This window comes from Serinus canaria, chromosome 9, assembly GCF_022539315.1.
Source record: "Serinus canaria isolate serCan28SL12 chromosome 9, serCan2020, whole genome shotgun sequence".
Taxonomy (NCBI): domain Eukaryota; kingdom Metazoa; phylum Chordata; class Aves; order Passeriformes; family Fringillidae; genus Serinus; species Serinus canaria.
In genome coordinates this window covers 9,059,965-9,073,787 of record NC_066323.1, presented here as the reverse complement: position 1 = coordinate 9,073,787, position 13,823 = coordinate 9,059,965, and the positions used below count along the sequence as shown (strand labels likewise).

The window sequence follows — 13,823 nt, the reverse complement described above, 5'->3', positions numbered from 1 at the left end:
GTGAGGTCTCACGGGAGTGGGGTAGAGGAGGAGAATGATCTCCCTTGACCTGCTGGCTGTGCTGCTTTGGATGTAGCCCAGGATACGATTGGCCTTTAGAAGGAAAAGGCAGCAGGGTAGACTCAGACCCACTGGGAGCATCTGTCCCTGTGCTCTTGGTCAGTCCTTGGCTGTAGCTGAGCTCGGCAGAGGTGGTGCCTGCTCCCTGTCTCTGCTGGACACCTCCTGTGTGGGTCTAGCAGGGTGTCTGCCCTACAACACACAGACATCTGCTCTCAAGAACTTCAGCCTTTTTCACTTTTCCTTTTTGGATACCTTTGTGTCTCCCCTTGGACAGAGGTCCCACCCTCACTGGCTGTTGTTGGTGCTGGCTGCAGTTTTGGTTGGTGTCTCTGTTTGAAGGCTGGCCTAGGGTGGGTCACACTGCTAACAAGACTCTGCCCTGCAGGTACTCCAGGCTGGGATCCATCCAGTGAGGTCTGGTAAGAAAGTTGTTGTCGTTGCTAATGGGGATTAATGGTCCAACTTCAAACCCCCTATACAGTATTTACTCTGTATCCCTCCCACACACACCCAGTGGCTGAATCCAGGATGTGAAATTATACCTTTAATTTCCCTGTGGCTCTGAGGATATCAAGCCCAGCAACAGGGCAGGTTGACCAAGGCATTGAGTGATTACACAGCTGCCTGTGATGTTCAGGAGCAGCAGCTGAAGATTCCCCTTCCCACAATGTCCACATGCTAGAGCTGATTATAAACTGCAGGGAAAAGTGGCAGCAGGGCTGGAGAAATCGGTCACAGAAATAAGTGCTGCTGTGTGTCACTGAAGCCTCCACACTGGGGAGTGTATGTGTCAGCAACTGCAGCCCCAGTGGAGCTCCAGGGAGCCCAGCCCAGCACGGGAGTGGTGCTGGCAAGCTCAGGGGAACATGGGTTTTCCAGAGGGGCTTGAGTGCCCCCAGGCACTTGGAAAAGCACAATAGTGTGCAGTGCTGCTCGAGAAACTGGTGACAAGGGGACAATCGGCCCCAAGGGATCAACAGAGAGGGGAGGCCAAGAAGCCTTGGTCAGAGAAGTCAGGACACCTTTCTGATGTAGCCAGTTGGAGGAAGAGCACAGAGATGGGAGCTGTGGAAAGGGCAGAGCAGTGGAAAGCCCTGTCCTGCTGCTGGCTTGTGTGATGGGAGTTTGTTCCTGCTGAGGTACATTTTGTAACAGAAAGGAAAACACACAAAACTGACATTTCTTCCCTTCTTTGGACGGTAGGAATGTTTTAATTGAGAAATTTGTTTTAATTACATTAGGTGATATCACAGTCTATTTTACAAGTTTGGGGTAAGAGGATGTGTGGACCAGTTACACAGAAATCCAGCGAAAGGATAAAAATCTACAACATGAGAAAAATGAAAAGGTTAACTTAACCCCAAAATAAAAGCATTGAGCGTTTGATGTGAGTGGAAATGGGAGATTATACCAGGGTCCAGAGAAGTAGAAAGGATGAGACTAACATAAATTTACAGTATTGTTTCTGCATGACCATCGTTTGCCTGTGTTCAGAGACAGCCTCTCTTCCTGAGGGCATCACTAAGCAGATGGCCCCGTCTCTGAGGATTTGGTCTGGTCTTGTCAGAGAAGAAAGCAAAAGAACTGATGGGCAAAGGTCACAACCCACGCTGAGCTGGTCCCCAGGGTCACTGCCTACAGGAGTGTCTTCCACTGGATAGTCGGGGGGGTTCTGCACCAAGAACTGTATGGAGGAAAACTAAAACAGCTCCAAAAAGCCCCATCTCAAACGTAGAAAAGTCTCACTCTGGAAGTGCTTACGAGAAGATCGTCATCATAGAATTTGGTTTCTATAATAACATTACCACTGCAGGAGGAAAGGAGGAGAAAGAAGAGGTGTTAGAAGGATGCATGGACAGTGATTGATCCTCTCCATGTTCTCACAAGCCTGGGCTCACACCCCGATCACCCCACAACCTCATCTCTCTGGTTTGGAGCACTGTCCTGGTCAGGGTCAGTCAGGACTCAGGTCTCTCCCAAACACATTCCTGTATGGAATGTTCCCCCCATCCCTCCCCTGTCTGAGCACAGTACTGCTCAGGCTGCAGAGTGCTCGGACAGCAAACTCCTGCTCACTCCTACTGCTAAAAATAAACCAGTAGTCCCAGCACCTTTAGGCTCCTGTCTCCTGCAGGAATTGTGAAAACCAATGGGAATTCTTTTTTTAATTCTCCTTCTCTGTCCTCTAGTGCTGAGCAAGCTACATCAACCAATATGTCATTTCCCTTAAGAAGTGCTTAAATGCAAAGACACAAGCATCTTTCACACAAACAGCAATGGAAATGTGGATTTGGATGTGACAGAATCTCTGGGGATTTAACTTGCTGACTTCTGAGATAAAGTAAAATTAGAACTCTGGGACCATTACAACACCTGGACACCTTAGCGGTGTGATCTGACCTTATTTAAACAAACTGGATCTTGAAAAGCAAAGCAGCAGTTCTACCTCCACTGTGGCTCTTGGTGTCTGTAACACTGGACCTGCTAAGAGTGTAAGGTTTTGCTGTGGTGTGGACAACACTTGAACTTAAATGTCAGGGAATGTCCTCAACCTCATAATTGGTCATCTTGGGAACTCTTCATGCACAGTGCCTTGGTTAGCACCAAGGATCACATCTCCATTCTCTCCTGGTTTGGAAACACCAAGACAAACATGAAGTCTTTGGGAATATTAGAAAATGAGGGGGTCTCCAAATCTTGGCAGCTGTACAATGATGACTTCTTTGGGCCACAAATTCACCTTTGGATTTCTTTGGGCATTCTAATGAAAAGCCTCAAGAATGACTTTAGGATACCTCTATAAATAGGAGAGAGAGATTTGGGCTCCCTACTGCAAGTGGACATACTTCAGGGAACAAATGGGACATTGGAAAATACTCAAGGTCATTTGAAAACTACTCTCAACTCCCAGTTCTGAAAACATCTTGAATTCCTGAGATGATCAAAAGCAACTTGTCAGATGTCTTGGTTTCTTTATTCTGGTTCCCAAATCTGGCTCCTCCAGTACTGACAGTGCCCAGCTCTGGTGTGTGCAGCACCTCCAAGGTTCTGAGCAGGCTGTGCCAGGAGCACTATTGGAACACTGGTGCTCTCCTCCAAGCCCTCTCTCTTTGAAACGTGCTGTGAATGGGAATCAGTGATGGTAGCTCCCATCCCAGTGCCTTCTCTGTACGACTGGCTTTGCTCCAGACAGGGAATGAGAGGGAAAATGCTGGAGAGGGAGATCTTCAGAGGACTCAGTGACCTTGCTGCTCCCTGTCTGCCTCTTGTTGGTAGCAGGGTTCCCAAACCCTTCTGTTTCTGGCAGTGCTCTCCTTGTGTGCTTGCCAGCACCCATCCAGCACTGCAGGAAGGATGGCTACCCTTCCCAAGAGCCTCCCTCCAGGAGCCTTTTCCCTCATCCCCCCAGCCTGGCTGCCCACACTGAGCAATGCCCAGCACTGTGACACATCCGAGGCTGCCCTGCTCAGGAGCCCATGTGCACACAGAGCCAGGAGCAGACTTTGTGAGGAGGCTTTGTGAATCTTCCTGCAGGTGACTGTTAAATGACTGATTCCTACCTGTTAAAGTACTTTAGCCCCAGATATAACTCTGTGCATAGTGTATATAAATCTGTATATATGCATATACACATAAATGTGTATAAGCCAATGTTAAAGACTCAAAAGCTCAGCAAAATGTTACAGTGACGACACAAACACTAGAGCAGCTACTACAGGTGATATATTGCATGAACTGAACCTTGGGCAAGAGTCAATGATCAATAGCTGATTTAAAAATGGCCCAAAAATCTGCTGGACTTTTTCTTCCTTGGCTATAACAGGTATTAAGTCGTAAAACATTTTAAAATCTTTCACGATTCACCTTCCAAAAAAATTAAGCAACTTTATTAAAGAATCAGTTTCATTTTCTCCAAACCTTTATTGCTATAGTAATGCAAATTGGACCTGTGGGAAGGAAGGTAATGAGGTTGGCTTAACCCCTTTTATTTCTCAACAACTAAAAGTAGTGAGATGTTTCAGAGCTGGTAGCAGCTCCCTCTTCTCCTTCCCACCACTGCCCCCAAGGAAATGCCATGCACTGCTTTTGCTCTGCCTGCTCTCAGACTCTGCAAGCCCAAGGCACTCACGTTAAAACGTTAGCTGGCATCATCTGTGATTCAGGTGCTGCCTCTATCAAGGACTGCCAAGTGTTTGTGGAGTTAGGAATCACAAAACCAAATTCAAAGAACCATTCTGCAAAGTAAAAAAAAAAAAAAAAAAAAAGATCCAGAGGCATTTGAAAGAAGACAATTCACAAATGGTCCTTTTGCTTTTCACCTGATAGGCTGGGGAGCCCCCTAAACTGTCCTGCTGGGCTGCCAACATTACATTTAAATTACTTTGTTCAGCTTAAACTGCACTGAACCCTGCCCTCCTCTTAGAGTAGATACTCCCTTTCTAAAATAGCTGATGGTACTGATAAGGTCACACCACTTCCGTGGCATTCGATGAAAATTTCAACACACCTAACTGGGAACATGGAGCTCAATGTTTTATCTGCCCCTTCTCCAGCCCAGATTAAGAGCAGCACTGCAGTGAGGGGGGTCAGAGGTGCAGTTGTGGGGTCACTCTCACTGCAGAAACCAGGTAAACCTGGCACTCTGAGGGAAGACCCAGGAATTCCAGTAATAGGTGACTCTGAAATAGCCTGTTTCCTTGCCTCAGGCAGCCTGTGGTGGATTTATGCCCTCAGGCATGATTACCCAGCTTTTTTGCTTACATAACAAAGTGTTAATACACTTATGAAATGCTATCCTTAATACTGTGGCCCATTAGTCCTGACAAGATGAGTGCTTCAGAGGTACTCTGAAAAATTAAAATCACCACATTCAGGCCATTTTAGTCACTCTAATCCCTGCCCTGCTGGAGGTCAGTCCCTGTGCTACAGCACACAGAGCACATCCATACCTTCTAGACACTGCCCTTTGAAATAAACTTTCTGTTCCAGACGGAATTTTTCCATTTGTTCTGCTGAGGAAAAGTTTAACTCCCGAGATACTGCTTTGCATTTCAGGATTTTTTTAGGAACTCGAGCTGTGAAACAGATAAAGAAGCATTATTTGGACACAATAAAATCCAGCTTTAGCAGTTACTATTATTCTATACTTGGAAATAATGATTAGGACTAATACAAGATCATAGCAGCAGGAAAAATACAAACACAAATGACTTTGGTTTTACATTTGTTTTTACATTTGCAAGAGTGAAATCCAAGATGCAAATACCTTAAGTAACCTGCCCACAGCCAAGAACGAAATTTATGACAGAACCAGGGATACAATACTGATCTCTCAGAACCAGACTCCTGGTTCTTAGTTGTTTGTTCCTAAACCCCATAATTTTTCAAGTTGAAATATATGATGCAACTTAAATTTTCACTTTAAGAATTGTGCTGAAGATCATTGGCAGCCAAAGGGCTGCTTGGCACAACAAGCTCCTTAGCTCTTCTCACTTTTCCTTCCCTTTCAGACTGTGCATCCCCAGAGCAAACCATAAACGTGTGTCTCTCAGCCCAGCAGCACTTCCTCAGCCATCCCAGAGCTCTGGGAAGTGTCCTGTAGAAGTAAATGTCCATTCCCTTAACACTGAGACCTGCCCAGGCTGTAAAGCCAGAACCACACTGGAAGGTTTAAGAGAGCAATTTGACAATCCAGGTTTCTGGGCTCTTGCAATGGGTGAGACACCAACAGCCAGTGGCAAAATGTACCTGGTAGATATTTCACAAGATGATTTTTTTTAGAGGTGGGGAAGTAAGAGAAGGGACAGCTAGAGAGCACTGATTAAGAGTCCTGATCAGAAGAGTATGAGGGGTAGTCCAAACCAGTAAAAATCTCCCATGCTTGTCATACTTCAGTGGAGTGATTGTGCATAATTCCTTCCTGCATATTAGAGAATGTTTCATGTGCATTTTTTAGAAATAAAGAGGGGAGGGAAGACAGCTGGCATGTGCTTTATGAGCCAAACTGTTCCAAAATGGAAGGCATATCAAAACATCCATGAGCAGGGAGCAGGCTGGTGTTTAATAAACGCAGGAGTCTCCCAAACCCCAGGCAAATCTATCTAATGTAGAACAAACAGTTTAATGGAGTAGGACCTTTATACAACACCAATCTCAAGAGCTGGAGGCTTAGGGAATATAAGCCAGCATCCCACCCCAAGAAGAAGTACACAGCTTAGTAAAAAAAAAAAAAAAAAAAATTAAAAATAAAATTAGAAGTGTAAGGCAAGAGTTTTAAATGTAAAAATTCTCTAATTATTTTTATGGGATTTTTTGCACCATGGAAACCTGCATGGTGCCATCCTTTACTGCCCTCACCAGTACAGACTACACCATTGTGGGTAAACATCCCTTTGCAGTTAAGTGTAAAATGACTTGTTAAAACTCTTCTGCAATTTAGTAATTTCATTTCTTTCATCCCTGAGAAAGAGTCCTGAGAATTTTTGCTTTAACATTGTAAAACTACCAAGTTACTTTTAATAAAGTAGGACTGTCTTTAAGCATCTGATTTAAGACATTTTAATTTACATTTATACCATCAAGCAAAAATTTTAATTGAAATTATTTATTTTAAGCTCATTTTACTTTTATTTCTCTCCTTTTTCTATTAAAAATAGAAAAGAAGGGAGTTTGATTCTCATCAGTTAAATCCATTTTAAAATATGCTGGGATGCAGATAAGCATAGACTCAATCCTAAATTTACTAGTGCTTTTTGTTAACTTGAGGATGTACTATACCTGCACATTTATTTAAGCACTTCCATGGTTAACATCCATTTAGTCAGATGCTTAATGCTGATTAGATTATAAAGTGTTGAATGACACATATCTTATTTACTCACAAGTAATTTTGGGTCCAATCATTTAGTTAGAAACTGAAATTCAATTAAAATACTCATATAATTATGTTTTCATTTAATTTAAATAAAGCTACCTTAAATATTTGGGACATTGAAGAAAGCAAGTTATCCTAGCCAAACTGATTTTACATTTTAAACTACACCTTTTCTTGGATAATGAATGGACTATTTGTATGTCATGAATGAAAGCTGGCTGTGGGGATTCTGTAAGAGCTACACCTCAGTAGCTTACCCCAAGATTTGCTTGTATATTGGAAGAAACTAAACTTTACAGATTTGTATCTTCCAAATTGCCTCCCAGTTTCAAATGCCCTGTCACTGAATAGAGATGACAGGAAAAGCTCCGGCTGTCAAATGTTTAGATGATTAATTCTAGTTTCAGGTGCTCAGGCTGTGATTTTTACTACTTAAGGCCGTTTAATGTTAAGACTTTGGCAGCAATCCAATACCACATTAATACTGTTTTTATTTCATCTAAGTGGTAATAATAAATTAAGGTAGTAATACAGTATCATGATTTGAAACTTAAAGAGTTCATTTTATAAAGAAACTTGTACTTAAATAAAATATAAAAAGCAAATAGAAGTCCTGTTTAAAGAAAATGTATTTTATTCACTCTGCTATATATTTGGTTCTTTGTTTGCTATGTCTAGACTATGATTTGCCATGAATGGCCACGGAACATAGACATACACACAAGTATTACATAATGACTTTAAGACACATATGGATTTAATTTTAGAGCAATTATTCTGTTTGTCCTCACTGCTTCTGCTGCAGGACTGTAGCAGAACTGCATTTCCCCACACCTTTTAATTCACCATCAGATTACCCTGCTTTGTTGGATGTCTCCCCCTTTCTCAGCCTATTTATTAAGCATGACCCATCTACCTCAGATTTCTTTTCTAGCTAAGACATACAAGAACTGCTTTTCTTGCTTCTTCTCCCAAGAAAGACCATCCTCCCATCTGTAATCTTTTCAGTGGCTTCTCCTAATAGCTCTCCTCTGCATCTGCCACAGTTTGCAGTCATCCATCTTCTAGATGGATGAGTGAACTGTGCACCAGATAGGATCTTAACTATTCCTTGTACAATGGGCATTAATCTCAGGCCAGAGTACATTTTAATTAATCCCCCAAGTTCCTCTGATGGAGATGACAGTTCCTGTTTTATTTGCAATGAAAATCTGAGGCACGGTGAGGTGATATGATTTGCCCAAATGACAAAGGTGACATGTGCCCTTCAAAGCAGGGGTATGTTTGCAACTCAGGTGACCCAGACATGCAGCACCACCCAGCCCCAAATGCACAATGCAGTCACACAGTACCTTCATGCTCCACTCCAGGTACAGACAGATCTTCTGTTCCTTGCCAGAGGATTTTCCCTGTTTCTGCATCCCGAAGGTTCATCCAATTTCTGATTGGAAAGCAAATAAGGAAAACAAGCTATCTCTATCCCTAAATGCTGTGTGCAGTATTTTTTGCTGAGCTCTGAAATAGGCTGCTCCAGCTGAGTTTCGGTCATGGTTTCTGCTTCTCAGGAGGCCAAGGAAAAGAGATGCTTTTTCCCTGAGAATAAATAAACAAACCAACCCCTGACCAGAAAGAATGCAACAAGAGTTTTATAGCCACAGATTTCCTTTTCACTTTAGACTGGAGCTTGTTAACCTCATTTATCATTTTCCACTGCTTCTGAAGGATAAAGGCAGTGTCACTGTGCTGTGGAGAAGCAAGAACATTGCTAACAATAACAGATAGTTACACAAACAATTGTTCTTCTCCAGCATTTGAAAATGGCTAGGAAAAGGAGTCCTTTCTACATAACATGAGAAAAAGAATAACATCCAATCTAGCTTGTTTTCTTAGCTTACAAAATACTAATATCAAGGGTTGTTTTATTGCTGTTGACCTCGTAACTGCCACTCATGGGAATTCTTCAGCTGCTGAGTGCTAAGCAAAGAGAGATCTTCTCTTTTCACTCTCAGCAAGTGAGGCTGTGCCAGCTTCCAAAACACCCTGATCAGTGAATTAGTCAATAAATCTATAGGCAAGTAGGAAATATTCATATTTCCAAAGGGACAGTTAATAAGGATTTTAAGTACACCTTTGCAAAATCTCCCTCCCAGGGTAACTCTGGCAGCTCAGAACAAGGAGCCTGCACACCTGCATGATGCCATCATGAGCAGGGACACAGCCATCTATAAGCCACAGCATCTCCTGCTCCACAGCTCCTCAGGGTGGCTCCGAGGATTCACCAGTGTCAACACCAGAGACTGAACAGAGCAGGATCTGTGGGATGAGCCCACACAAACCAGAGCCTTTCCAGGAGCTCCCTTTGGCTGCTTTATGGCAGCACACCCTTCACAGTCAGTACTGCCTACAACAACTGCTCAAGGAAATGCCTGGGGAGGTGGAGACAGAAGAGAGACAATATGGACCTTGACATGGGTATAAATAGGAGCTGTTGGAGATTTGCATATTGAACTCATCCTCTAACACACAGTTTCCAGGCAGACTCACACAAACTCATCACACTGATCACATTTTTCCAGAGCTCCCAGGAAGAAACAGATGCTTCAGCAAATTTTGCATCACAGATGAACATTTGTCTTAAAATCCTGTGTGTGGAGGAGGGGAAGGGAAGATGGCTGCCTCAGCAGAGATGTGAGGATTCTTTCCCTTGCTGAAGGCTGGTCAGACTTTCTACGCCCCACTGAAAAGACAAAGAGAATGTGTGCACAGGGTCTGTTCACATAAAACTTAGCAACAACTTGGAGCATGGGAAGAGGGAACATAGGGCAAGTCCTTCTAGGCTTGTTCCAAACACATTGTATCTACCACTTGTTCTGGGATTAAGGCAAAAGAGAAAGGGGCAGAAGATGAAAAGCATCCTCTGTGGGCTCCATTTGGCACCTCCATATCTTAGCAGGAAGCTGTAAAGTGGAGCTCTCCCCAGCCAGCAACCCAAGGGAGACAGGGACTGGCAGGGAATTCAAAGAGAGAAAATGAACAGCAGAATGGCAAGAACAACCTGCAGCAGGGCTAGGCATTTCATGTGGTGCTGGCTGAAAAAGTCCTCAGCCAACACAACCTGCAGTATGGAACTGCCCCAATAGTAATTTAAACTGCCAAAAAAATCCACCATTTTTCCATACATCTTCCCACACACAAACATACAAATTAGCCAGGGTGAAGCTATTTGCATAGAAAGCAGTGTGCCATCTATCAAATGCCATGTACGAGGGGAAAATAACAAATGAGACAATCTGAGCATCTCACTGACACACTCATTTATCTTCCCAACACTCTGCCACACAAACACTCTTAACTATTAGCTGAACAGGAATTTAGTAAATTGGGCACTTGATTATCAAAAACCTGTACAACCTTTAAAAAATGGTCCTCTCACAAATATTTATTTGCTGTTTGTTCACTATCAATATCAGTCAGAGTTATGAGCTCTCAGGTTTGGCCACAGGCTGCGTGGTGCCAAACTGAGCACCAGCCGAGTTCCTCTGAACTGGAAATGAAACACTGATCAGAACAGCAAAGCCAGCACTGAAGAGGAACTGATCCAGCCTCTCAGTACTCTAACTAATGGACCATTCCTTTTCCTTGCCATGACTTGCCTTGCCTTCCCATCCCTCTTTCCTTGTCAATTTTTGGAGCACTCAAAAGTCACATTCACCATTTTCAAAAGTATTATATTAGAGGTGCCCTTCAGTGAGAAGTAGCCTGACAGCTTAATTATGATCCTTACTTGAAATACACAGTTATAGTGTTAGTGACCTATTGTTTCTGGTGAGAGAAAACACTACTGTACACTACTGTAAACTACTGACCTCTGTAACTTCTCCCTATCAGGATTTCTCTTGGTCCAGCCCAAGAAAGGTGATACAAGTTATGCTGCTGTGCTGAACAATGTTAACATTTAAAATGCATGTTAACATTTGGGATGTTGGACATCTCTAAAGTGCTATCTGCCTTTATTTTGCTTATGGATGTTCCACTGTAAAAGTAAATCCATGCAGGACAGCCTGCCTCATGCTTTGTATTATGACTGTAAAATTCAAGTTAAAGAATAAATAAAAAGCTCAAGGCTCTACCCCTGCTGATGAGACCATGCATCAGCAATGAATGCCACAGTTCCTAGAAAATATCTTGTATTTAAACAACCTGAACATTGCTAGCCCATGTAAATTCCTTATCATATAAATAAAGATTTAATGTCAGTGTAGCCAAAGGCTTTCTAACCTTGTCAAGTCCATGTGCTGGTTCAGGGCATGCTTTTCCAACTTCTGCAAGTGAAGAAAAAAAATCAACCTGCTAATCAGAGTGTATACAAAGAGTAAAAATTTGTGGGTCCAGAAATACAGAATACAGTAGCCAGTTAACAAGTTTTTTCCCAGTAACTAAACATTATTAAAAGGGAAGAACAAATAATCTGATCTTAAAAGCATAGACACACACACAATCTCTTTCTATTGGAAAAAATACTTCAGGTACAAGAGGTTAATTATTTTAAAAATAATAAACATTTAAAAAGAAACAGGCATCTGAAAAAAGTTTTAGTCAAAACTGAGATAAAGTATAAAACTTTAAAAAACTTTAATGGAATTAAAAAAAAAAAAAAGGCAAACCCCATCACAAGTGATTTCTTGACACGGGAATACCTGACAAAGCAGCAGCTGCACTGCTTACCTAGTTAGCAGCTTATCAACGCTATTTCTGTCAGCTTGGATAGGAAGGCTGGTAATACGACATACCCCAGAGTGAAGAAAATGGAGATCTTGAACAAAACCCACACACACTATTATCTTTTAATGTGTTTAATTGGTTTAAGATTCTTCCACCCTAGCATGAGAGACATTGTTACTAAAAATAAAGAGTTCTCCACCTCCTGAGCAGCAGTGGAGACTGGCAGGCAGAATGACCAGGGCATTTTAAGCATTACTGAAAAGGAGAAAGTAAATTCATAATGGTCTGATGCAACTTTTTTGAAGAGGTTCAAGTAAAGCCATTTAACAGGGGTAGCTAAGAGCAAGTAGGAAGACAGGCATTTCCAGCTGTGTGACGTTTGTATATGTGGGGGGGGGGGGGAAGGAAAAATACAGTGTATTCCTAATTCAGTTTCTCACTCTTAGACCATTAAATTTTCATTAATTTGTATTTTGGAGGCTTGGGGTGGTTTTTTTTGGAAATGATGTCTGATTTAAGACTCACTAGATCAAATACTCTTCAATCCTGAAGTCAAGAAAGGATTAGTTAGAACAGCAGAAGGAAGGGTGTATGTTGATCTATTTATATTCCACCACCTATTGGGTCAGCAAAGCCTTATATAAAAGCTTTGTAGTAGCTGGAACTTGACTTGCTTTATATACATGACATGAATTAGCTCCCTCACAGACCTATTTTGCTTAGCCTGATGAAGGGAAATTGTTTGTACATTTCTAAATTCAAATTTTGCTTTCTTTAATACCTCTGATGTCAGGAGTTCTTTCTTTTTTGTATCTGTCATAGAGACGACTTGGTTCAAACAAATCAGAATGTACATCCTTTATCTTTCAGTGTATTAGCATTGCAAAAGGTGGCCTTGTATTACCACACTTGTAATTACGAGTAGCCTTGAGGAAGAGAATGAGTGCAAACACAATTTATTATTAAAGTAATATGGAGTTAAAAGAAGTTCTGCCTCAATCTCCCTGATGATTATTTGTATGTTGTAATCTTTAGCACTTCTTGAATATCTCAAAGGCAGTGTCAAACAGTAGGTATTGTTTCTCTTACTAAAATGATCCATTTTTTATTTTATTCCTTGCTGACTATGTCTACACCATTCTAAAACCTCAGGAACCACTGTACTCTTATATTTCATAATAAAAACAAGGCTAATGTTCATAACTACTCCTAGAAGAAAGGCCTTTCATCATCCCCCCTGCTAGCTTTTTTTTTTTTTTTCCACATGAAATGCAACATTAAAAAAGTTCACTACCTGCCAGGTGCAAACAACATCTCAACAATAACATGTTAATGAGACCTGTCCTCTGGGAGAAGGGGGAAGCTGAAAGTCTTGAGCAATTCAGACAACAATCCCTGTTGCAGACCCAGAAAGGCTTCTGATCAGGACTCACAAACCTTCACTCCTGATTTTACATGGTCTCTTGTGAAAAGCAGACACAACCAGGCAGTCATGGCATAGGAAAGCATGTTACCTTACAGGGAAGTAAAGATCAAACTTTAGGGATTATATTTATATCAGACATATTTTCCCAGAAGTATATTTTAATCTCAGTTGTTTCAATCCAGTCTGAGGAATAAGGACCCATATAAATTATGCAAAGTAACTACCAAACTACAGGAGTGCAAAGCAGACCACCCAAATAGCCTTACACTTTTCCTTCACTCATGCCATTCATGCTGTAATCTTATACCATCTCTACTCCCACTTTTTATTACAATTCCCAAATCACTCTTCCACAGAACTCCTAATTGTGTGCTTAAATTTAAGCATATGCACAGACCTGCTGATTCAGGTCCTTGAATTCACTCTGTTCACACTTATGAGAAATGCTGCTGTCTGCTGTTTAATAAGCCACAAGAACACAGGCTGGCAGTGTTCCTCCTAGCCTAAGGATGAAATTCAGTGCAAAATCCTACCTACTGAATGAGCATCCATCCATTCTGTGTACAGGAATACCAAAACACAAAAACTGGAAGTTATTCTTCAAACATTACTACATTACTGGGGCCTTGGGGTATAGTACTGTCAACTTCTGCTTTCAGAAAGCAGCACACTTTGTTGAGTTCCTTCCTGATTAGACAGAAAACATGTTGTCACAGTTCTTACAGGGGCATAACTTTT

General features: G+C 41.8%; 1 protein-coding gene across 1 annotated transcript in view; it reads right to left on the bottom strand.

Moving 5' to 3' along the window:
• Positions 1-1,237: 1,237 nt before the first annotated feature.
• Positions 1,238-13,823, bottom strand: part of PDE6D (phosphodiesterase 6D) — a 34,498-nt gene continuing 21,912 nt past the window's right edge. The window contains exons 2-5 of the mRNA XM_009089111.4: positions 8,290-8,378; positions 5,013-5,138; positions 4,193-4,298; positions 1,238-1,870 (exon numbers count right to left, since the gene is read on the bottom strand). Of these exons, the coding sequence (XP_009087359.1) occupies positions 1,789-1,870; positions 4,193-4,298; positions 5,013-5,138; positions 8,290-8,378 (403 nt within the window). The 3' untranslated portion in view covers positions 1,238-1,788. The remainder of the gene's footprint in view (positions 1,871-4,192; positions 4,299-5,012; positions 5,139-8,289; positions 8,379-13,823) is intronic.